The following is a 25,556-nucleotide window of genomic DNA, read 5'->3' on the forward strand; positions in this document are numbered from 1 at the left end:
ATGTGTACAGAAAAATCTGTTTGAGAAGGATTTAGAAAGAGGATCTGAAGTTTAAGGAAGATTATATTTCGATTTGCTGTAGGATCGAATACTGGGTCAGAAAGAAGTGCATATAAATGACAACTGGTCACTGCGATGCTGATAAACACTCAATCACATTAATTTAGGAGAGGTGCAAAGGTCAAAACTTTAGTATTTTAACTTAAGAGCATTTACTGTAGGAGTCCTCCTAAATGAGCCGTTTCTTCTGCTCTGAAGTGGGTAATCCTCAGTCCCTCAATAGGTGGGATTGATGGTGATGGAAATACCCAGGCTCTCCAGAATAAGAGCCCAGTGTAGATAATCTGCATATTGTTGACAGCTCCTCAGACTCAGGATTTGCAGGAGGACTGGATGTTATTAAAAAAAAAAAGGAAACTTGAAACTCTGAGGAGTAAAAAGCAAGACTATAGATATATCTTAATCCTTAAAAAAAATCTGTGGTGCTTGTTTTTGATGATGATGTTCAGTTCACTGAGCTCCAGCTCCCCTAAAGAAATGAGAGACTACTGGGTTTTTGGTGGGCAAGATGGCACGGATCTGCGTTCAGCAGCAGGTCTCAGTGATTTCCGTTGGAGCTCTGTTAAACAGAGGAGGGTGGCAGCCAATTAATGCTAGTTATTTTTCTCTGGTTTTGAATGTCTGGGAGCAAGTAGATTGTGTTCTCCTCCAAAAGCAAACCAGAGAGCAGCAGCAGCAGCAGCATCGTTTCTGTGCAGTCTGACTCGTTTGCTAACCCCAAGCTTTGTGTTGTGGAGCTTCCTGGCCCTGCTCACCTCTGCAGTCTCTGTTCACCTAACTGACATCAAGAACTTTCCTGACAGAGGGAGGGTTTCTTAGGAAAGTGGGTTTTGCAAGATCAGGTTGGCAAGCACCACTCTGCAGGCATTGTGCTCTGTTTCGTGTTCCGTACGTTTTCTGCTTGGAGCTTGTTTCCTCCCACTGTTTCAGCATCACAGAAGCCTTTTAATGGCAGCACCCAGTGCCCTGGCTGTGGGAGGCACAGCCTGGCTCCATTGCGGTATGGCGAAGGCCTTTGGCTGACTGTCCTTCACCATCATTTGCCCTCTGTGCCCCATGTTCTGCTAAGAGCGCACTTAGACCACTGCATACCTCACCGGCCTCTTCAGCGTTGTCTCCTGAGCGCATCGTGGGAAGTGCTCCGTGGGAGAAAACGAGGAAAAACCCAATAGCTGTGAGATTCCTGTACCGTGTGTCATCTCCACAGTGTGTTTGTAATTGAGCAAACATAATCTGTCTGGCAGATACTGAATATGCCGTGCCTGCAAGGAAACAGGCCTCTCTTTGACCTATGACTGTGTCTATGTGCAGTGTTAACTGTATTGAGTTAGAGATCAGTCATGGATTTGTCACAATTCCTCATCACGGAGCAATCTCCCTTTTGCTTGTGGTGTCATCCGAGGAGGCGTGCCCATGCCGCTCCTCTGCCAGCTGTAGTTGTGCCCTCCGGCAGGTAGAGGGGCAAGCCAAGGACCTGCCACTCGATACCCCCTCCCTGCCAGCCACAGGCAGGCACGGTGGCAGCTGGGGGAGAGGAGCCGTTGCTCCCGCAGCGTCTCTTCCCACCACGCTGGAGCTGCATGGAGGAGCTGGGCAGCACGCGAAGTTCCCCTGCCGCTTGCTTCCAGTGAGTCCTCAGCGCTGCCCACACGACTACAACAGAAATCATGCCACGTGTACAAAACCAAAAGCTTTTCATTCTACAATTTGTTCTCTCCTACCCCTAAGGCCTCTGTTAGCAAACAAGACACCAGTGTTTGAGGAGAGAGACAATGGTGTGGCTCAGCTCGCTCTGCAAAGGCATGCTGGAAATGGCGCAACAGCTGAGTCGCCCTCTTCTCCCTCCCCCTCCCCTTTTAATTTTATTATTCTGGTTCGGTGACATTTGTTTTGCTGTAAATGCCCAATTTACTCTACAGTACATGTGTTTTACAGAGAGCCTAGTCAACTAAAATCATATGTTATGCAGAAATCCTTTGGTCTGAAATCGCAGACAACCCATATTTGCCTTTCAGCCTTCAGTAGCTTAGACGTTTGGTGACAACCAGCAATAATATTTTTAGCCACTGGTGTTCTCTTCCTTAGCTGCAGGCTAACTTGCTAACTTGATCAAGAGATGCTCTTTAAAGGAGCTGACACCATGTGCAATAAATTTTGTATTAAGAAAAAAGAAAATGGATAAAAGAGAGCACGGGGGTTGGCCTGTGGTATCAGTACGTTGGAACTGGTTTCTGCTGAGAATTTGTCGTGGTTGCTCTTTGCATTGTATTTAGAGAGGGAAGGGGTTATATACGTGGTCTAGCTCATCTTAGTTTTACAGCACCATTTTAGACACCGAACCTGGTAGGGCTTTGTATGATTAAGCTTCGTAAGAAGATGCACTCACTGGTGGCCTTCTGTACACATCATGTGTTTGCAAGGGAGCCCATTAAACAACTGTCTAAACAGGGCCCAAGCAAGGCAGAAAAAGCAACCTAGGGGATAAATAAAATTTCATATATGATAAACAGTAAATACTGATCTGCCTTAGTCATATGAACTGGTTTGGCTGAGTTCTTCTCCTCCAAGTCTATTAAGTTTAATGCTTCTGTGTGAACACTCAGAGTTTCCATTAAATACAGTAGTGTATGTCTGATCCCAGGATGACAATTCCAAAAATAGTTTAATAGATAGAAATTCCAAGATGTATCATCATAAGCCTGTAGCTTTGAGTATCAAATCTGCCATGTTATGTAAAAAATATTGGTTATATAATGGGATTTTTATCAGTCTAGTGACATAAATACAAATATTAGAGCATTACTAGGAAACCGACCTCTCTCTGACTTTGGATCTGTTATGCTGAAAGTCAGAGAGAAAGTAGTTTATGTATATATGGGGATTTAGATGCTGTAGCTTCAGAGGTGTCTAACAACTCAGAGCTAGTTGGGGAGGGGTTGTTCCAGATAAATGTAAATACATTCAAAATGGTACTGAGGAAGGAAACTGGAGTGTGATAAGAACTTTGGGCTGCTCCAAAGTTTCCTTCATGATGGCCAAACTGAAGCCATTGCTGCTGATGGGGTCAGAGATGTCTGTAAAACCATTGCTCCTCGTCTCGTGAAATACATTGAGAGAGAGCTGGGGCCCTATAGTCTGACTTCATCTGCTGGAAAGCAGATAAAGGTCCTGAGCTGGCAGAAATCGGGATTCACTAGCAGGAGGACATACGGAAGAGCAGCAGGGATTTCCTCCAGGCAGAGCAGTGTTCATGCATGCATCACAGACGGTTGTCACTGGTGGTCAGGTAACAGTGCCGAGCCCTGGGGAAAGGCTGGGCGGGCAGCAACTGCTTGGGGAGCAATGTGGTCGTGTGGAAATACTCCCTACCTGGGAGCAGAAGCTTTGGAGTATGCAGCCGTGTAAAAAGAGGTGCTGTGGGTTACCTGGAAAAGAAAGGAATTAAGTATGCTATACACAGAAGTGCATCATTTTATAACTGAGAAGCTGATTTTGCAGGTTGCACAACTTCTTGAAAACCCTAAGTAGGGCACTATCTGAAATTGCATGGCCTGATGTTACTGATGGCCGACCATCTGTCCCCGTGGGCTTTCAAATCAGGAGAGCATCACTTTTACTGAGAGCAGGCAGTCTGTATGGTGGACGGAGGTTTTAGTAAGTAAATTAGATGAACCTTCTGATTTTCAGCCTGAGGTAAAAGCAGACTGAAAAAATAGAGGCAAGTTCAACTTCACAAGTTAACATAAGTAAATTAAATACTTTCATTTCACGTATTTGCTGGGTAAGTTGAAGTGGGGCAGGCTATAAAAGGCTGATGTGGTCTTTAGTGTCTCTAGTTCAAAGAGTCAGTTTTCCCAGTAGTGCTGGTAACCCCCCCAGTTTGCTCTGTCTCAGCATCTTGAGCGTTAGACACACCTTAGAGAATTAAATCTCACAGTACTCTGCTGAGCAGGTAACTCCTGTCCTCCTCTTATGGGTGGAGAATGGGCATACTCACTAAGGGAGCAGGAGAGGGGAGCTGGAGGGAGGGAAGCAGGTGGGGAGGTGGCACTGAACATGCTTCCCAGGGGATTCTCAGTGTCACACATCTGTGTCCTGGGACAGGGAGCTACCTGCCCGTAAATAAGTGATTCAGGTGCCCAAAGCAACATTCCAAGCTGTAGCGCAGACTGGTCAGAGTCCAGATCCCTCCTGTCCCTCGGCTTTAGCTAGAAAGCAGTTCTTCCCCCCAAATCTATAGAAGAGCGTAACCAGAGCAAAAAACAACTGCTTTTGCTGCCTTGCAGACCCTGTCTGCAAACAGGGCTGTGTGCACGGGCTTCCTACAGCCGTGTGAAGCTCCCTTGCCACCTTCACTCACACGCTGCACAGGGCTCGGGGGCTTCCTAGCCTGCATCATCCCAGCTGGGCTTTCAGCGTTCCCTGACAGTGAGCTAGCTCCACGCTACCAAGGGCACACTAACAAAATGCTCTAGTTTAAAACATGGCCTAAAAGTGCTATTAATGCTTGGAGTATTGCTGGATTTTTTTTTCCCTTGTACAGGATATGAGATTTTTAGCCCTGTAAGATTAAACAATCATCATGGTTTTAAGAGCTTAATCTGCTGGCATGCAGGCTGCTGGCTGATAAGTCTCTGAGTCTGAGTGTAATTGGATGCAGCACCGGATTCAGTTGTGTGGGCTTCCCTGGGGCTTTTTGTTTGTTTGTTCATTTTTAACATGCTGTGGAGTTGAAGCAATCTGTCCCTGGAAATGCCTTTGGGTGTGAAGCTGTAACGCTGTTCCCCCCTAGCCGGTATTTTGGCAGCACCTAGCTGGGGACCACCGCTTGGGGAGGGTGAGGGGGGGAGGTTGCTCAGTGTATGAATTCGGGCTATTGTTCGAGGCACACATCTGCCTTAAGAAATCGCACGGCACAGGCCGTTACTTATTCAGATGCAGAAGCTCCTTCCGTCCCACAAGACGGCCCATTCAAGTCACATGCCAGAGGTCTCAGCAGAATGGGCTGCAGCTGCTTCAAATCTGCTGTCTAACATCAGAAGCAGTTGGACAAACTGTACTGTACTGACTACAGTCAGGCTCCCGGGCGCCAAGGAAGACAGGGAAAAGATTTGGGACCCCAGCGCTATGTTCTCGGAGGATCTGTGGCTGGAAAATGAGAAAAACTGTGCCGTTGTTCACAAGTCAAAGCGAGGAAGGAAACGCCAAGAGCTCCTGGCTGTGGCCCTGGGGGTGAAGGTGGGAGTCAAGGGGGCACTTTTGTGGCAACCTCTGAAACTCTTTGCCTATTCACAGATCACCTCCTTGGTCAGAAGAGCAGCCTTAACTCAAAACGACAACCACTTCAACTATGAAAAAGCACACAATTTTAAGGTAAGTACAACTTCCTATTATTTTTGGCTAAAAAGTTCTGTTTAGTTGCATCATATTTTATTTTTTGCTGTGATGGGGTTTTCCTGCACCCATCTATACTAGCTGTGAGAAAAGTGTTGAAAAAAGGATTTTTTTTCTACTTTAAGTTCCCTTGACTGCATTCTTAATATGCTTTTACATAGGCACCTATCCAAATAATGGTTTTGCTGCTCACTACACTACTTCACTGACATTTTAGCTCTTTTTGCCCAGATTCAGCTTTCTTTTTTGTTCAGAAACAAAGTACTTCATATTGATTATCTTTATCTTAAAGCATACCCATTTTTAAATGAGAAAAAGGCCTCTTTTCAAAATCTAGCTATTATGAGAAGCCAGTAGCATTTTACCAGCAAATATTTTGGACCATTTCTGTTTTCAGAAGTTGAGGGAGCTCGGGTACTCCCTAACAATAAAGCAGAGCACAGAGGTGGTATTGTCTCCTAGCTTTTGTTCCACCACCATATGCTAAGGAAATGCTCTGAGAATCCCATTGAGCTATCGGTTCTGAGCTAGTGTTTGCTCATCAAACTAAACCAAATAGCTGGACAAACACAGGGATGTTTAAATGGATCATCGTTTTGCTGTCTTATGCATCCAGTATCAGATTCTAAGGGGTTTTTTTCCCCCAAGTGCTGTGTCTGGCATGCTGCAGCAGGGAAGTGACTCAGCTTGGGAAACGGACCTTCCAGGCAGCTTGTACTAAAACGTTTTGCCAAAAGGACTGTGCTGGTTTTGCAGTATGCCAGCCAGTTACCGTATCTAATGCTGTCAAATTGCGGTTTGATGCTTATCGGGATGGATACAGAGAGAATAAGAGTCAGTAACAAGACAAGAAAGGAATGCATCTCAGCTTTGAAACCTCAGTTTACTTAATGCTCCTTGAGGATGCTGGTCTGGGTCACTGTCAGAATAGTTCAACTCATAAGCAGAAAGGGAATTTTCTGATATTCATCTCAGGCCTGTCAAAAAAGGAGAAGTACTAATTAAAATGATTTCACTGATTTCCTGGTTTAACAAAAAAGCTTCACTTCTTATTTTTCTACGTATTCTGCCATGCAGACATTGCTTTCCTCTGCAGTGCTTCTGCTGTAGTTGGTAAATCGATAATTTAATATTAGTGAACAAAGCAAATAATAGCATCCCTCTTCTCATTCCCCCTCCTTGACCCAGTCTACAGAAAAGTCAATATTTATCTCACTGATCAGCACTGAAGGAAATGGGGGAAATACTTTATTTTCTTGCTTGATTAAACCAGCTTTCATTCTTTCTGTGTTTTGCCCTCATTATCATTTTAATATCAAAACTATTTTAGTTTAACTAGAAAATATTTTCTCATGACTGAGACTTTTTTCCACTTTGACCCATGCATTCTTTCCTCTTCAAAATTGCCCTTGTTTTGGCTTTGATTTATAATTGGACATGTGCCCAGTTAACTTTGCGTTTGCACAATCTAGCTGTTGTACAGTCTCTGTTCCTTTCTGTTTCAAAAGAGTCATAGTTTAACTGGAAAATCACATGATTAAAATATATATGTATTCAAAAGCTTGACAGCAGAAAATTATTGTTTTATCCTAGTAAAGACAATAAAAAACTTACTGAAGAAAGATTTTAAAAAAAAATTGTCCAGAAAGGCCAGTCAAATGTGTTACATTTACTTAATGAACAAATATGTTCACTATGCAAATACAGTTAGTTTTCCAAAGGAGTATGTTAAAGCGTGTCTGGTTGAACAAAAAATGTGGATAGAATGCTTAGAGTAGAATATTTAGATTTAAAAGACAGCTAAAGACTAGTATCTTTAATATATTCCATATTCATTACATAAAAGGGTTAAGAAATTATTTAAAAGAGAAAGAATGCCTTTATGGGTCTTGGGGCAAAATTCTCAATGGCTTTGACAGCACTCAGGCTATGATGATACAGGATTTATCTGAAGGTGAAGGCTATTTCTCAGACATTCAAAGAGTTGTCTTCCCCGTTTTTAAGTGAATACTGACATGTATCATTCATCTCAGTTCATAGGGACAAAGGTTATGTGTCACAGTGTCGATCATAATCTTGTAACAGGCAATTCTTAATGAACAAACAGACACCATTCAGCTCTTGTCCTTTAGCCATGAAGAATCTTAAAAATGAAGGACACACTTTTAGCAAAGCTGATGAGATTTTTATAGATCTTACACCAAAGCTCTTATCTACTAGAAGAGAGAAGGAACAAAAGGAAGAAACAGACTCAAGGCACAAATTCAGAGCAAGCATGGATCTTCTCCATCGTTTCGGAGACACAGAAATTAAAAAGAAGTGCTGGAGTTCGGAGAGTGAGGGTGCCAGGTTATGCCATTCTGAGCATCCGTGCTTTCTCCTTCAGCCTCTCTTCCAAATTTCAAGACACTGAAGGCAAATGAACAAAAAAAGATTTAGGATCCAGGCTGATTTGTTAAGCTGGCTTCATCCTGAGCACACAACACAGTCACATGGATTTAGGTTTGAAGCTGGCGTCTCTCTGGCGGGACAACTTTGCATAAGCCAGTGTAGACATACCGTAATTCAGGAACGAGAATAAATCTCTGAAACCCTGTTTAGAAAAACACAGAGGTATTTCTGTAACTATGTGGGCGTCAGCCTAACTGGATCACAAAGTCCTCTTGCATCTTGTTACAGTTAGGATCCAGCAGGCTGTTTTGGGATGTGCTTTACCTGCCAACTTCAGTGGGGTCCCAGCTGGTGGTGAGGTCACCCCAAGGGCAGCAGTGTCGAGTTAGGGGTTGCTCCGCGCATTCTGTTCTAGGCTGGGAATTCATGAGAGGGCCTCTGTGCTGCTTTAAGTGAGCGGATACAGCTGAATAATGTGCATTTACCACAATATGGTGCCTGTTTGCCACTATAGCACGGGCAAATCCCAATTGTCAGTGGGCTAGTGGAGTAGAGGCAGCTGATTACTGACAAGTCAGAAGATCTGCTGGGAAAAAGAAGGCTCTGGGATAAATTTCCCCTTGTGTTAATCACTGCAGACAAACACCGCTTCTGTGAGATAAAGGGTTTGGGGGAGGCATTTTTTACAGACATCATGAAGATTATGTGTATGTATTTAAACAAAAATAACAGCAGAGTCAGCTTTTCTTCCCTGCAAGGAGCTCAGGTTCAGCAGGAGTCCACAGGAGAGTACAAATGCACATGTATTCAGGCGAAAGTCTGAAAAATCTCGTATTTTCTTTGGATGCAAACAGAAAAGTCTTCAAACCCAGTCAGATAAACAAAAAAAATGTCTCAGAAACAGCACAATATAATGCCAATAAAAAACATGCGTTTCAATTCAAGCCAATTTTTAGTATGTTACTGCAATATTGCCTAAGGGATTATTTTGTTTTGCCACTGTATTGGCAATCCTTAACTTTGGTCTTAGCTGCTTCCTCTGTGAACACGGCTCAGACACAGACTAAAACTGCAGGAGAGAGCACCCACAGGGGAAATTCTGCCATTTGGAAGCAAGGGCACCAGAGGGCTGAAGGGCGAAGGTGAGTGCACAGGAAGGCAGTAAGAAGAGACACACAGTCTAGTAGTTAGTGAGATCGTCTACCAGAGAAGAGAGGATGAATGTAAGAAATAACTTTTCATTGAAAGAGCTGGAAAGGAAATAGAGTGAAGAAGTTAGGAGTTAGACATTATGGAAGGAAGGTGAAAGACTGCACAAGAAGAGCACAGTGTATAGTCTGAAACATCATGGGTTTGGCTTATATGAAGAAATGCTTCCCTGTAAGTTCTTCTTGAAAGTTGTAATTATGTGTCAACTGTAGCCCAAGCAGTCCGAGCCTATGCTGTGTATACAAAGAGAGGTCTCCTAAGACTGCAGGACGGGGTAGGGGCCGATGCTAAATAGATCTTGATCATGTTTCCAAAAATCTAAACCCAGGCCATTTGTAATGATGCGGTTAGAAAGGATGGGGCAAACCTAAAAGTTCATCTCAAAAACCTAAGACCGGCTGTTACCTCTCCTTTGTTTAAAACAGAGATGAGGCCAATCTTTCAGACAGAATTCCCATTTACCATTCAAAAGTGTTGTGTGCAAGCTTCAGGCTGTGTTCGAGCATTGTGTTCATTAGAACAGACTTCCATCATCATTTCTTTAAAATTAGTGGCAAGCCATAAGAGACTTAGTTCAGAACTGCATCTTAAGAGATTCTTTCCACCTTCATGTAGGAACTTTTGATGATCTTCCTTTTTCAGTTCGAGATCGTATTTCCCTGTTTCAGCTTGGTTAGAAAACCACCAAGACTTGCTTTTCTCAGGGCATTTCAGCTGGGAACTTCCCATTTGAGCTAAAATGCAGATCCGTGAAAAACTGAAGTGAATGAATAAAGAGAGCTAAACCTTTGAGGGCCACCAGGCTGAAGGGAACAAAAGAAGGTTGCACAGTCAGCACTTCCCAGATGGAGCCCTCCGTCAGCATTGATGACTGTTTCCTATTAATGACAGGAGAGATCAAGGAATAATCAGCTACCATTTTCTAAATATGCCACAGAGAGATCAGCTGAAATAAGCTTCATGTAAAGTGAGCAAGTAGGCTCCAAATACCCTAGCAACAGTGATGGACTTCAAATGTGAAATGCTGCAGTTTTAAAAATCCTGAATGAGCTTTTACAGCCACTTCTCACGAGGTTAGCTTTTGTAAACCACTGAGAAGCAGAAGATGTAGTTAGCTATCTTCCTACAGTGGATGATTTTCACCCACAGTTAAACGCAGGTGCAGACCTACTGATTACGTGGTGATAAGTCTAAAAATGGTAAAGATACAGGCAGAATTAGTTGTATCCGTAGTTTTATATTCACTGAAGGTCATATAGATCATATGCCTGAAACTCAGCCATGTCTGAAATTCATGCTACCCACCCTGCAAATTAAAATAAGATTAAATGAGACAGAAGTATGGGATGTATCTTTCAATCTATCCATCTCAAACTTTATTGCAAAGTGTTGTTTCCCAGAGATATGCGTTTTTCTGAGAGGTAAAATATCATTTCAAAAAATAAATATGACTAGTCAGACATTCCAGTTTTGACCTTTTACTATCAAAAGGGAGGAAGAATTACTGTTGCTTTAAGCTTATTCATGCAATTATTGACTGTGAGTAGTTGGTCAGGAGTCATTTGTGCTCAGGCTCACATTTTTGTCACTAAATCAGAAAGAGAGGTCTGTATTAAAATCACAATACTTCATCTTTCTGGGGAATGGACTCAAGAGTACAGGCTTGTTTAGGTGTGAGCCTGCAGACAAATGGGGCGAAAACATTAGCAAGCCGGATGCTTGGCTTAAAAACTTCACAAAGTTTATCTGAAAAGGGCAATGACCATTTTTTTACTCTATGAAAAGAGCAGCTTTCTCCATCCCAGGGGGTGGAAGTGGCCTTTTCAGCCATCCACCCGATGGGTAAACAAGAGCAGAGAGAGGAGAAGGAAGCATTAGCAGCCAGAGTGTGCATGATTTATGTTTTGTTAAGCTCAATTAAGTCTCTGACCAGAACTAGCTCATACCATGTCCATTCACACGGGTGTAGACCTCACTATTTACTCTTCTTTTCAATGAAAATGAAATGCTTACTTTACCAGAACATACATCTTAAATAAAAAGGTCTTCCACCGTAGCCTTTGGAAAAGCAGTGGAGGAAGCTGCAGCGGTGGTGTGCAAAAGCTGGCTGGGGAGCCGTGGGCTCTGTCAGCACCCAGGTCATTTTATTCCTCCTTATTTACTCATGTGTGCATTATAGCAAAATGAGGTTTGGTCTATGGAAAAAAGAGCCTCCCTATATGAGTTCAGTTTACTTACTAGAGTGGGGAAGGGTGTCGTTTGCTTTTATCATTAATGGATTCCAGTGTGCAAAATCAGATCATTACCCAGCTGCTGCCTGGAGTGGCTACGCAAATCATTCATCCCTGATACAAATTTACAGCAGTCACCTCAAGTTTTGTTCAGTGTTGTTGCATGGAACATATAACGCTATAGTCATAGTGCGTTCAAACCTGAGTGGTGCTTTTAGAACATGGGTCTTGCACCAGATCTATGGTCACACACAGTTATGGGGAACCAAAATGTGGTGCATTCGAAGGGACTTTCTGTCACTGAAAAGCATTTGAATCTCAGAAACATTCCTGTTTTGTTTGAACTAGTCAAATAAAAGCACTGACTACAGTTTCTTGGATTATTAGTTTTACTTTTTTCTCTTCTGACTAGTGAACCTGGTTTTGTCCCCTCTGCTATAGCTAAAATGTCAGCTAGCAGAAATTACTGTGTTTCAGCATCGTACACAGCCCGATTCTCTGTTACGTTAAGCCTATTGAAAGATGAACTTTAAGATCAAAGCACATTTCTGTCCCCATGGTTTGTTTCATCTAGACTTTGGAAAGATGTGGGCACTGTGTGCTAAAGATTTACTCCTACTGAGTCTTCTGTTGTTTATCCATTTCAGTTGTTCCATCTGTCAGACCATCTGCCTCCCAATGACCCCATTTCTTTTTTTTTTCCCCCATTTGTATTACAGGTCCATACGTTTCGAGGTCCGCACTGGTGTGAATACTGCGCCAACTTCATGTGGGGTCTCATCGCTCAGGGAGTGAGGTGTTCAGGTAGCCCTTCAACATTTTCTGTCATTCTCTTGAAATGCTCAGACAACTCTCCCACCCTCAGCCTGCACTCCCTGCAGGAGTGAGGGTAGGGATTACTTTAAAGAACAAGGCAAGAAACCCTCCTGCGCAAGTTAGAGTGTTGTCATTTTCCCCATTAGCTGGTTTAGAAATGAAGCCACCAGCCCTTGGTCACTGAGCGTGACATCCTTTTGGTTGTGCCTTGGTCATGTGTGTGCCTTGGTGCATACATTAAGAATTGATCTTTATCGTTAAGTTATCCCTGAATGTTTTTGTGTCTTAAGAAACATGCCCTGGAAATGGCAGAGCCAGCCAGCAACTAGGCTTCATAACTCATCTTTTTACCAGCAATTGATGCGAAGTGCCCTTGTCTGCAAAAAGTCTGTCACCTGTTTCCTATAAAAATACCATGTGTGGCTGCAAGCCTGAAGTAGCATTCATTTTCTGGTGCCTCTATGACTGTATTAGGATTTTAATGGTGCTATAATTATTTTAAATTTGTTTGTTCTTTTGTGAAAAATAATCATCTTGGAAAAATGCAGTGATCGTCACATCATGAGCTTTTGGATTCAGCAAGTGAAATAGTATTTGATATGTTGCAAATGGAGTTTCATAACTTCTTTCTACGCACTTTCAATCCCTTCCATGTCTCACCTGAATATTCTGTCTTAACTCTCCCTGCACTGACCTCCGGGCATTCACCATCTCAGACTGGCATCGAACACATCGGACCCTGACATGTGCCTTTCATGGGTAGAGGAGGTAGTTGTTACCTAAAATTTAGGCCGCAGTTTGAAGGATCAAAATACCTTTCACAGATGCACAGTTTTAATAAGTGCAGTGTCAGGTGCTGCTACATCTTGTCTGCCTGAAGGTGAATAATGGTAACACAAAGAATCCGAGAAGGACATTAAAAAAGAGGAAAATGAATAGTAGTTTGTTTTTCAAGCTGTTTGATCTTAAACACAAGTGTGCAAAAACTAACCTCACTAATGCATAGCGCTGTATTTGTTCACATAAAATATTAAACTTATGAAAAGACTTATTTATTTAGTATGAAACATAATACTCTCCCTCACTAAATTACCAACATTTAACTCTAAATAGACAGATCAATTTGGATTTAACTTCACATCCTTGGAGAACAGCACTGAAAACAATACAGGGAGGATCCTAACTGCAGCTGCTCACATTTGTTTAGATTTTGCAAAACAATAATGTATTATGCAGTAATAACTGTATGGAGAAACACACAAAACCCCACCCGATTCCATTAAATGTGTAGGTATGTTTGTAGTGATTATATGGTTTTGCTTGATTAATATTTTATAGAGAATAATACTGAAATGTGCTGCAAGTAATAGAGTCATGTTTACATTTTTAATAGCAGTAAATCAACATGAAAAAACAGTAAGTAACTTGCTAGTGAAGATATTGGACACGTTAAATTATCCCAAAGAGTACCATCAGTGATGGGCATGACTGGGAAGGCATTACAACAGGAATCAGAGTTATGTGAGATAATGTAATTCACGATGGTGGTGTTTGCTTTACTGAGGCTTATAAATTCATTTGGCTGAATATTTGAATCTATTAAAAAAATTGAATTTGTGGAGATCAAGCAGTGATGTTTAAGTTAATAGAAACCCACCCGTGCAACCAAGAGTAGGATTTTACGCTGGAGTTAAGACACCAAGAACCATTTACAAAATGAATTACTTTTATACATCATGCTTCTGACAGCATTTTATATGCCTAAACTGACCTACAGACTAAACAAAGGGGACACTTTAGTCACCAGTGAAGTTACAAGACAGGGATGGGGAGGCTGCTGGTGTGGCAGAGCGAGCCAAAATGCGGCACTGCAAGAATGTGGAAAGGAGGCACGCTAGCTCAAAGCACTGTCCCAATTTGCATGCTCAGCTGAATCTTAGGTCCTTTGCCCATTAGCAGCACCAAGCCACAAGCTGGCCAGCAGAAGACACTCATTACTGTACTAATTTTATAAAAGGCTAAACTAAATTACACAGAAGATAAGTCTCACACATTCATGTGCAACACCTAGAGCCACGCGTCCAGCAGTGAACTGATCCAGACCACACCAACAGTCACCTCCAGCTCAGAGGGATTTGAGGGACATCCAGAGCTTTCATAGCTCTTTAACAACTTTTTTGGGGTTCACTTTGCCCACCATAAGTTTTTTATGTATTTCCATGCTCATCTTTCTCATCTCTGTCTTGTTTATTCTAGTTTTGCTGACTGGTGGGGAAGTTATGCCTATTGCTTGATGTGGCCAAAGGAAATAAATGGTTAGACAAGACCTATCGGTGTTAGTATTAATTAATTAACCTGTCTAAATTTGTTTACAGACTGCGGGTTGAACGTACATAAGCAGTGTTCCAAATACGTGCCCAACGACTGCCAACCAGACCTCAAGAGGATAAAGCGAGTCTACTGCTGCGATCTCACCACTCTAGTGAAAGCCCACAATACCCAGAGGCCGATGGTTGTGGATTCATGCATTCGAGAGATCGAAGCAAGAGGTTTGTGTACTTAGGAAAGCAGCAGACACAATTGAATGACAATGACTTGAATTCCATGCTAAGCTAGGACAGGGTAGTATGCTCATGCACACCAAAGACAGGATGAGAGAAGGGTGTTTTTAGTGTAGGTGATACATTGCTTTGCATTAACTAGTAAAATTAAGTTATGGCATTTCATAATGCAATTTCCTGAAATGCTTTCTGAAAACATGTCAAAACATGTATTACGTTACACTTCTGAAAGAGGTGAACTTTAAAGTGAACTTTAAGTTCATGTTTATGTGTCTTTTTTCATTATTTTCTTTTAACATACCTAGGAATACTTCCGATTTCAGAGTAATCAGTTTAAATCAAATCCTTTTTAATAACCTTTCCGGACATTATGCGCAAGAGAACACAAATGACTGGAAGTGACTCAAACAAGTGAGATCACAGGCTGTGGCGTTTTGTGGTAGCTCACAAACTGCACAGGGTTTTGCGTGATGCTCAGCTACTGACTGATGGATACTGTGGCTCAGGCAGCATGTCACAGCCAAAACTCCAGCTTGTGACAGGTTTTTGGTATGCAGACACGTGCCAAATTGAAGAACTACCATATCGCCTCCAACACAACACAGTAATGATCCCGTGTTTTTGCTTTGGATAGAAAATGCATATGTCGCGCTGCCCAATAAGCCAAATTTCCCTGTTAGTCATAGCTCAGCACAGGAATCTCATAATGTTGAATTCATGGCATCCCAGTAATCTGCATGGCAACTCACTGATACTAGCCATAGGGATTTCAAAGCCACACATCATCTACTGAAATGAGTCAAAGATTTACAAGTAAATCCCCTGCACTGCTTCATGAAGCTCTACCAGGATTATATCATCATTGCAGGGACAAATAGAATGAATAGTTCGGACTAAGACAGAAGAGCTTTCTCCAATGATATAGCAGGAAGCTATGTTGCATTTGAGATCTAATCACTCACTTGTACATTTGTTGATTAAGATAAAATCTGCTGCCTGCTCTCTGTTTTTCCAACATCTTTACATTTCTTTCTTTAATTGCCATAGAAATATGTAAGATACTGATTTCATTCTTAAGAAAACAAAGTGTATTGGATTTTCTAAGTAGGTTAGCACTGTGCGTAGTCACAATAAAGGGTTCTGGGATTAAAATAAATACCATGTGTGTAACTCTGCTTGGCTAGCTCTATCTGCTCTGCCGGGCTGCCCTGCATTTCATGTTGGTGTGGAGCAATGGGGGGAGTGTTGTGCAAGTGAGCAGGTCTCTTGTGGTGAAAGAACTGAGAAGGGATGTACTGATGTGGAGAACAGTATCCATATCATCTATCGGCTGTGTATACGTAAAAGCTGACAGAAAAACTGGGAACAAATGTGCTTATAGCGCCGTGTCTCACTTGCATTGCTATTTATCATTAAGCAACTGGTAAAAGGAAAGGAGACCTCTAAAGCTTTATTAATTACAGCCAAATCCAGGAAAATCTCCCACATAAGATGAATAAATCATGATACCATCACATGCCCCACCATTAGCAAATTGCAATAGTTTCCTCTAACATAATGAACCGTGTACCTAACAAAATCAGAAAGTATAAATTCTAAAATTCTTTAATCCTTTCCAAAACAATTTAAAACTATCTTGATCTTTCCTTAAATGCTCCAGAGTTTCACATTACAATTAATATTTTGCTACACTTACTAGATCTGTTGTTCTTCCTTTATTGTTTTTAAGCCTGAATATTTGTTGGTTACTGAAGTAAAGTTAACCAAGAACTTTTTGTTTCAGGTTTGAAGTCCGAGGGCCTCTATAGAGTCTCAGGCTTCACTGAGCACATTGAAGATGTGAAAATGGCCTTTGATCGAGGTACACCATTATTTAATTGTGTACAGTTTTAATCTAAGCTTTCAGTTCTAGGACTTTTCAGTTCTTTTGAGGTTTATATAGGTGCCATGGTCATGAGACTGGCATATAAGCAGAAGTACAGAAAGCAGCTGTCTTTTCTGAGTTCTTCAATTAATCTGTAGTGCTTTTCATAAGAAATTGGTTTTCATAGTTGGAAGGAATAATTAAACAGTAAGTAATGGTAGGCAGAAGGCTAAGTGCTCAAGGGACTGGATGATTGCTCAACCTAGCAGCACAGCCTAGGCTCCTAGGTCAAATACAAGCCTAGATAGTACCAGGGGGGAGTTCTTAGTCTTATCTTTAGACTCAGTACTTTAGAGTATGATAACCTATTTAAGAACCTTCCAACGGGAAGTCATTCTGCATGTAGAAAGCACCTCACCACTGTGCACACGATTGCATCTGCACAACAGATGAGAGGAGCAGTGTGGAGATGGGTTGTATAACATATTGAAAACACTGCCTGATTACCATCCTAGTAGCCCTTCTGAATTGATTTAACTGATTATGTTGGTGCTTGTTTGTGCACATAGTCTTTGCACAGAGGACAAATTTAAGTATATATGTAAGTGGGTGCAGAGTAGGGCCTTCATCAGCATTTTCAAGTACATTTAAGAAGTTACCTAAATATTATTCTCCTTTCCCATAGTGTTTCCCTTCCTACTTAATTTTTTCAGGTATTACCTCTGCCATGTTAGAGAATAGGGTGAGACACAGTCCAGTGATCGCAAGCCCACGAGGTGAGGCAGGTCCAGGTTAAGCCAGAAAGTCAGCCTGAGGGTCAGGGTACCGACCGGAAGGGTGTCTGGCCAGGCAGAGCTACAACACAGCTGGAGAGTGCTACCATGTCTCTCAGGAAGGGACTGGGGACCCATGGGCAGGAGGTGTGGGGGCTCCAGGGGAGGCTGGGCAGAGCCAGCAGTGTCTACAGATGGCACACTGTACACTTACTGTGCCCAAATATTTTTGTTTGTAGACAGCTTGTCACGCAGATGTCAGTGGCAAAGAAAGTCCAACTAGGAATTTCCAAAGTGATTGTTTTCATGCTATACCAAAATATCCTTTAAAAAATAATACATATTTTAAAATGTGCTGGATGCTGCAGTTGTGAACTGCACATATACACACACATAGGTCAGCTATGATTTGGGTGAAAGAGATGCACACTGATATGACTGCTATCATAGGAAATGTCAATATTCAGCCCATATCTAGGGCTAAACTATAACAGCTGCTCTATCACCCAACAACCCCTCACCAGCCAGAAAGGGGAATCAGGAAGAGAAGAGGAGACCCATGGACTGAAGGGAAAACAGATTTAATGAAACAGCACCAATACCTACAAAGGTGTACAAAGTTATACTCAGCTAAATGAACACGCAGCAGTCACAGCAGGGGAGCAGTCCTCAGAAGCAGGACAGACTCCAGCCAGAACCCCAGCAGGAACCTCACAGGAGTTCCCCTTCCTCAGCAAACCTTCCCCCTCTCTAATGACCATGACATGATGGTGTGGGCTGCCCCTGTAGCTCACTCAGGTCAGCTGCCCTGGCTGACTCAAACTGCTCACGGCCTGCCTGGCATGGCTGGGCTGTGATTCTGTCCCAGCCAAACCAGGACAGGAACATGCATGTTGCGTATGTGCCACATGAAGCAGTGCTACTGAGAGGGTCACAGTCCCCGTAGGTCCCACTCTGCTCCCTGCAGGTAGATCTGGCCTGGCAAACCCTTTTGTTCTGTGTGTTAATCCTCTTCTAAGTGTACCAACCTGAATGAAACCCAGAAGGAGAAGCATTGGTTGAAGAGGAAAGAGTTTGAAGAAAACAGGTGGAAATTTTTGTCTGAGCATGACTTGAATAGTGCTGCAGCTGTAGTTCCTTTGCAAATGCTTCAAACCATTGGAAACAGTTCAGTTTTACAGACAGTGTGTCTGGTGGCAATACACACTTGAATTAGACCCACAGCAAGGAGGAAAGTCTGATTTACTAGAAACAGGAAGAGGAAGGTCATGAGCAGTATCAGAATTCCGAAGAAGAAAATACATGGATAAACATGGAAGTAGAGAAAGCAAGAACCAAGTTTGCATATAGAGGCTGTGGGGAGAACCATTGATAAAAAGCTGTGTCTTCATTTTCTTTTAACAATATCATGAGGGAAAAGTGCTAAGAAAGGAGAGAGTGTTGCCATGAATAACACTAAGACAGCAGAACAGTGAACAAAACCTTGTTATGATAATTGCATGACTAGAGTCTTTCTGAGACCAGAAACTGAGAACTTTCAAAACTTTCCAGTTTTGAAAATGTTTTCTCCCTGAACTGAGATGGAAAAGCAGAAGGAGTTGGGGTTTTTTTTGCAAGAAAGGATTTAAAGAAAACCAAAATAGACTTTTTGTTCCAACTTGTGGGCTGTGAGCTAGAAGGTGGTTGTCAGCTGGCAGAAGGTTTAGTTGGCAAGATGCTTCCAACATGACAGCTCAGGGCTTGTTTCCCTCTCAGATCCAAGTTTGCAGAGACAGGGACCCCACCCTCTCTTGTGCATCCCACCCCACAGGTAGGAACATCACTTTTCTGCTGTCCAGTGACCGCTGCTTAGCCCTAGAAGCCAAAGCAGCAGGGAGTGGACTATCCCAAGGATGTGGAATATCCCAGGGCTCTGTCCCAGGTGACAGAGCTGGGAGAGAAGGGAGCTGAGTGAGAGCCAGGTGGCAGGTCTCACCTCCAGCAACACTTGGGAGGTTTTGTTCAAATTCCATTTTCTGCCCAGAAAGTGAAGTTTGTGGGAAATTTACAGAACTGTTGTTTCCACATTCACTACAGGAAATTAACATATTTTTTGGAAAAGTAAAAAAATACATACATAGGAAAATTTGTGTCTGAAATATAAAATGGAAAATTCCTGATCAGTTCTGGTTAATAGATAGGTGTTGCAGGAGAAACAGCCATTATCTGTGGCCACATAACTATCTCAGGCATCTCTGGAGCATGCTGCATAGCAGAAGGTAAATGTGTTTTAAAAGAGCTTGGGATAGTTAGCTGTCAAATGAGAAGCTGAGAGCAGGGGTATGAACCAGAGAAGAGAACTCCTTAATGTAATGGATTATCTTGGCACAATACTAGAGAATGTACACTGGCCAGGAATAACTTCCGTTTGACAATTTAAAGACCATTTTTTAACCATCTGAAAGCAAGGCTCTGAAACAACCTTCTAGTAAGAACAGGGATAAAAACCTTAACTAGTTTTAAAATGGAAATTGAGGGGTTTACAAGAAGGGTTATACGGCATAGTGCCTGCAGTAGCAGAGTACTGCACTCTGGCATTACAGAGGTCCCTCCCTTCCTGTCGTTTCTGAGTCAGTCCCCAGGCACCTGGCTAGAATGCCAGTATGTTTTTGCATCTCTGGAAATACAGCTTTTAATAAATGGGTTTGAAAATAAACAAGCAAGGAGTCCTCCCATTTTACTGTGCAGGACTCATCCTTCAAGTAATGCCATCAAGCTTTCTGGTTTCCCAAGCTCTTCGTCAAGTCACAGAAGCCAGAAGATGGTATGGTACAGGGACGAGGTGCAGGGGCTGACTCGGCCATAGGGTACCTCTCCCGCTGATTTCGTGTGCAGCTGAAGGGGTGCGATGAAGAGAAGCCAGCCCTCCCTCTGACTAATTCTGCCTTGCCAAAGGGACACTCACTTGTTGCTTCCAAAGAATTATAGAGAGAACAAGAAAAGCAAAGGCGAGTTTGAAAGTTAACATCTCAGGAAGAGAATGGCATCCCACGTATTATTTGGGGCCAATGAAGCTGTAATAATTGGTTTTAAAGCAGGGAGAAGTTTGTCCTCATCTGATTTGAACTGAGACTCCCTTCCAAAGCCAAAGCAGTGTAAATACCCCTACTGTAAATTAGCATTAGGCTCTCTGAGGCGCTGACAATGTTCTATTTTAGTGATTTTTGTAATGAGAAGGAGAGGAATAATGTGGATTTATTTAATCTGGTGAATGTTGGTGCTGTAGAACGACAGTTGCTCTCTGTCAGCATTGTTGAGCTGTGGCGTTGGTGGCATCCAGAAAACCCTCATTGTGCGCTTTATCCACAGAGCTGCCATTGTCACCAGTGCATTCTGTCCCCCGACTTGTTTGTATGACTAGCTGGTACAATACACTTGCTAAAAATATTATGCTGTTAAATATTACATGAGTACTTAGCAGCATCCTAACTCATACTCACTCTTTTGCCAGTGTAGCTGAAAACCTGTCAAATGCCAAATCCAAAAAAACCGCACAGAGCAGCATGTTAGCATGCTGAGCGTTGTGCAATAAAAACGAAGTGTTAAGGAAAAAGGAACTTAAGTAGAAATGTAATTCAGTATTCAGAGGGCATAGCTGAAGCTTTAAGAATGTAATACTTACTCCATTTCATTCTCTAATAAACTATTGATATATTTCTATGACATCCAAAGTCAGTTGAAACCTTTAAGGAATAGAATAAAGACTTGCTTTGTCTTTAGATACTCCAACATAATTCAACAAAATATGTTGAGAGTCAAAGTAACACAGAAAGAAAAATGACAGGGTTTGGGTAGGATTAGATTGGTAAAGCTGAAATGAACTCTATGCTTGTAATGCAAAATTTTAAAAAAGATTGTATTAACATATGGCCACTGCCATGATACTGAAAATACTTATTACAATCTGAGGAAAGTTACCAAAGTATGAAAAAAATTATTGTGGTAATGCAGAAGGTACTCTGTAAAACAGATGCAGTTCATACAGTGTGCTACTGCAGAGGATCCTCTGTGAAATATATGTCATGACTTTACCACCAATGAGTTAACTTTTCTTTCTTAGTGCTTTGAATTTTAAGTGTGTTTAAATCAAAATACAAATCCAGGAATTTGGTGAGGATAAGCGGTAGGTGCAGCCTGCCAAGGGCCTTCAATTGCTGAAACTGAAAGGGAGAAAAAAAAAAGGCAATCCAAAATCTACCAAAGGAAAATAAAAATCCACATTCCCCTACATACGCACTGCAGAAATATGTAGGTATATTATAAGAGATTTATTGTTATGCTCACTTTAAAATCATCTTCAGTGCATTTCCAATGCATGTACATTTGTCTCTGAAGTGAAGAGAAAAACAGTAAGCAAGTATGTAAATAAGAGGTATGTTTGAAGTACCTCTAGCTGAAGTGCCCCTTTAAGGAAGCTTGCTGGGCTGCTTTGTAAAAGTACTAAATAAATAACACTTCCATTTAGTGTACTGGTGACTGGGATAATAGATGCAACCTTCTGCTTTGCTGTATCTGGTCTGATGCAGCTGCTGGCTCCTTGGAGGTATCTGTTTTCCGTGGAGCATTTTGAGTGCTCGGTGTCCATCAATTAAATAGAGCTCTCCACACAAAGCTTTACAAGACTAATGCTACTGTGCCTGGAACGTGTGGATTAAACAAAAGATTGGGGCAGTGTAAACATCCTCCTAGGGCTTATTGATGCTGTATTAAATTAAATGCTGATGGATGTATTCAGACTGCTCAGCTGCATCAAGAAAGGCTGCTTGTTTTAAACACTTAAGCATATAATCTCCTCTTGATGAGAACATGTAGTGCTATTAGTCTTAATGAGAATTATGTGCATACATTGGACAGGACGTATCCCTTCAAGATTAATGCCATAGGTTTGTCTAAAATGTCTACAATCAATATAAACTCTTTTACTCTGATGTGAAAGCCTTTATCACCATCTTAGATGCCGTGTATCAAGCACACCCACTCATCTGTATCAGGGCACTTCTGCAAGCACTAGTTATTGTGAGACAAGCAAGGCGATGGCTTTACAGCATGTCAGCACCTCGGTGGTAACAGCCCAAGCTTGTTCTTGCACCTCCTGGCAGATACAAGCAAACTCCTCTCCGTTGTTCAAACAAGCATAACCTCACATTGCCTCACTCACCATATGTTCCTAATCTTCACCACCTCCTGCGAGGGAAGTGCTATTATCCTCACATGAAAGGTGGGGGAATAAGGACTACGGGGTATAACTGATCTCAAAGCAGCCGGAGGTAAAGCTGGGGATTAAATCCAGACAGCCTCAGCCCCTGCTAGACCAGTGTCCTACCCCATCTTTTGACTGGAAGACAACCACGGACAACCAACCTCCCCTCCCAGGATGGGAGGACAGCAGAATTTCTTAGTCTGGAGAAGAATGTGGGTATGAGGGTATTAGGTAGTACAGAATAGATGTAGTCACATGAGCTTGAAAAATAATAGTGATCCAGCCTCACTGCCTGTTCTTGTGATTTCACTTGTTGCAAGCCATGTGTTGGTCAAGGGCTTACCAGCAACACTTGTAAATATTAAGCTCATGTGATTAAACGTGCTCAGTAACAGAGTTCTGACTAACTGCGTGAGAATATGTGGCAAACAAAATGTATGTCATTTCAGTTGCATAATTCGTCTGTTTAGCTGTTCATCATCATTGCAAGTACCCGTATTCGTTTAACAAATTGCGAGCCACATTTCGGAATAAGTTGTATAGCTAAATGCTGTAGCATGTCTATTTAAATCCAAATCTTTGCTATAAGTAAGTCAAATATTAAGACATTAGAGGACAAGCAGAAAATAAGGCGGCTTTCTTACTAGCTAATCAGTATAGATAAATTGGTGCAAGACTTAGAAGATTTGGATGTTTACTCTGATTTTTCCTACTGGTCTCCTGAGGGTCACTAGAAATTTATGTTATTTCTCTGTGCCTCTGTTTCCCCAAGTGAAAATTAAAAGAATGGTTCATACTCCTGTGCATTGATCTGTGGATACAAAATACAATATCAGAACGAGTTATTAATAGCTTATTTTCAGTGAATAAATGGGTCGAAATCAATAAATATATTATTAACATGATTTTTCATCCAACATTAAAACATTATGTGTGAGATGGTATGCTGCAGATATTGTTGATGTAATCACCAGCCTCTCCAAAAGATCTAAGCAAATAAATTGTTTACTAAAAGATAAAGAAACCATTCCTTATTCATATCCTGTAAAGTTGGTAGCAATATATTCTCATTTAAACCTTCCAAATGCTTTCAGGTTGTTTTTTCTTGTCAGGTTGGACACAATAAATCTGAATTAGAAGCTTAGCCTTGCCTCAGTCAAAATTAGCCTAGTTTCAAAAAGATTTCTTCCTCCTCTTCTAGATGGTGACAAGGCTGATATTTCCGCCAGTATTTATCCAGACATTAACATCATTGCTGGAGCACTGAAACTATACTTCAGAGACTTACCAATTCCCGTGATCACCTATGACACCTATTCCAAGTTCATAGAGGCAGCAAGTAAGTATTACATAGTAATTTGTACCGATCTTAAATTACATTTCCCATCCATTAAAGAAAAAGAAAAGATAGACAACAGATTGGAAGAAAGGGCATTGTTCTGGTCATTACTTCTCTGCCATGTCCTTCTTTCACATTAAACTTTTGCATCATTGTTAATCAGATGGGGCATCATGCAGGTTAAAAATTAAAAGTAAATGTAGGATATAAAAATAACTGACCAGTTTCAGAAAGTGTCGTTTTAGTGTCAGTCAGTGAAGCTACAGCGTGCTCTGGGATGGGGTTTTGAATGGAATCGCTTGCCTTTTTCTTGTAAAAGACCCAAATTCTGTGCAAAGAGGCAGAATGTCCAGTGCCATTGCAAGGAGTACATCTGGCACTGGGAGGATCCCAGGGCTGGTGTCACGGCCGCAGCACTGGCTGCCAGACACATGCAAGACTGAGTGATCAGTGAGGGTTGAGTGAACAGTGTGAGCCGTGAGAGTTCATCCCATTTCCCCACCATTTTCCTCATCTCCCATATCCTGGCCTGTTTTGGCAACAAATCTGCACTGCAGACAAGCACATCCCCTCCTTCAGTCAGTAAGGGATGAGAGCAATGAGACGCCCCACAAAGCACATCTGCCCCACAGTTGAGGTGCACCCACTGTTCATTAAGTCCTGCAGGATCTAACCCATGTCCAGATGGGAGGCACGTGCAGTTACCCCCCACCCGCAGCTGGCAGGTCGTGGGTGCTCACTGTCAGGGAGGGAGGAGGACAACAGCATTCATTGCCATAAAGGTGGCAGAGAGCGCTGAGATTTGCCTCAAATTCTGCTCTCCGGGGCATATCCTTCCACGTAATGATAGACCCTAATGAAAGCTCTCCAGATGGATTGCATCAAAATCAGATTACCAAAAATCTCGAAGACCTGAGGTATCTAAGAAGTAGCATGCTGTCTTCTTTAAAAAGTATCCTTACTAATTTTGAAATGGCACTCAGTATAATGATAAGCAGCAGGAAGACTGGTCTGTCTGTGTGAATGTGCTGCCTTCCCTTCCCCTGTGGCTTACCCTACCTTGCACTCCCCATGCAACCACAGATACCTCTCTCCTGTACACTCCTCTTCCTCCTTGGTAGAGAAATTATTCTTACTCATCACTTGTCCTATAAAGAACATGCCCAGAGGAAGCAGCTCCTATCATGTTGGTACACCAATCTCTTAAGAGCAGGACACAGAGATTCTTAATCTTCTAAAATTTTGGGCTCCTGGTGCCATTTGTTTGAAAAGTCATGCAGCAAATGTAACTCTGACTCAGTTTACGGCTTAGGAATCTATACTTTTCATGTAAAATACATGTAAATCCTGCTCAGATTTTTAGAGAGATTGCCAAACAGTCTTAAGTGAGCACTACCTACATATTAAAATGTGTTCAGAAATCTTTATGTAATGCCATGCCATTTCAATCTCTAGCTAAACTTACATATTCAAGCATAGTCTCTAAAAGCATGTATCCACACTCCCATCTGGTTTTGAAGGCTAATGGAAGTAATCTTATGTAAGATTTTAAAGTCAGTTCTGGGCAGAGTATTGTGAAGCACTTAACGAAGCTTGGGTATTGTACCTGTACAAGCCTGTAGATAGAGCTACAGACCATAGAGACAACTATTGGGTGGTCTTTGTTGCTGATTTCTTTG

At 42.0% G+C, this 25,556-nt stretch overlaps 1 protein-coding gene across 8 annotated transcripts in view; it reads left to right on the forward strand.

Annotated features, from left to right (window-relative positions):
• Window positions 1-25,556, forward strand: part of CHN2 (chimerin 2) — a 68,261-nt gene that overhangs the window by 37,848 nt on the left and 4,857 nt on the right. Inside the window, exons 2-6 of one of the 8 annotated variants that reach the window (XM_009954170.2) lie at window positions 5,356-5,433; window positions 12,005-12,089; window positions 14,477-14,650; window positions 16,446-16,523; window positions 23,740-23,877. In XM_009954170.2, coding sequence (XP_009952472.1) covers window positions 5,356-5,433; window positions 12,005-12,089; window positions 14,477-14,650; window positions 16,446-16,523; window positions 23,740-23,877 — 553 coding nt within the window. Of the gene's footprint in view, window positions 1-5,187; window positions 5,434-12,004; window positions 12,090-14,476; window positions 14,651-16,445; window positions 16,524-23,739; window positions 23,878-25,556 lie in introns of those variants that run through there. The other 7 variants (XM_009954168.2, XM_009954173.2, XM_009954169.2 and 4 more) reach the window with 7 other exon arrangements.

This window comes from Leptosomus discolor, chromosome 7 (genome assembly GCF_034619465.1).
Source record: "Leptosomus discolor isolate bLepDis1 chromosome 7, bLepDis1.hap2, whole genome shotgun sequence".
Classification (NCBI taxonomy): Eukaryota; Metazoa; Chordata; class Aves; order Leptosomiformes; family Leptosomidae; genus Leptosomus; species Leptosomus discolor.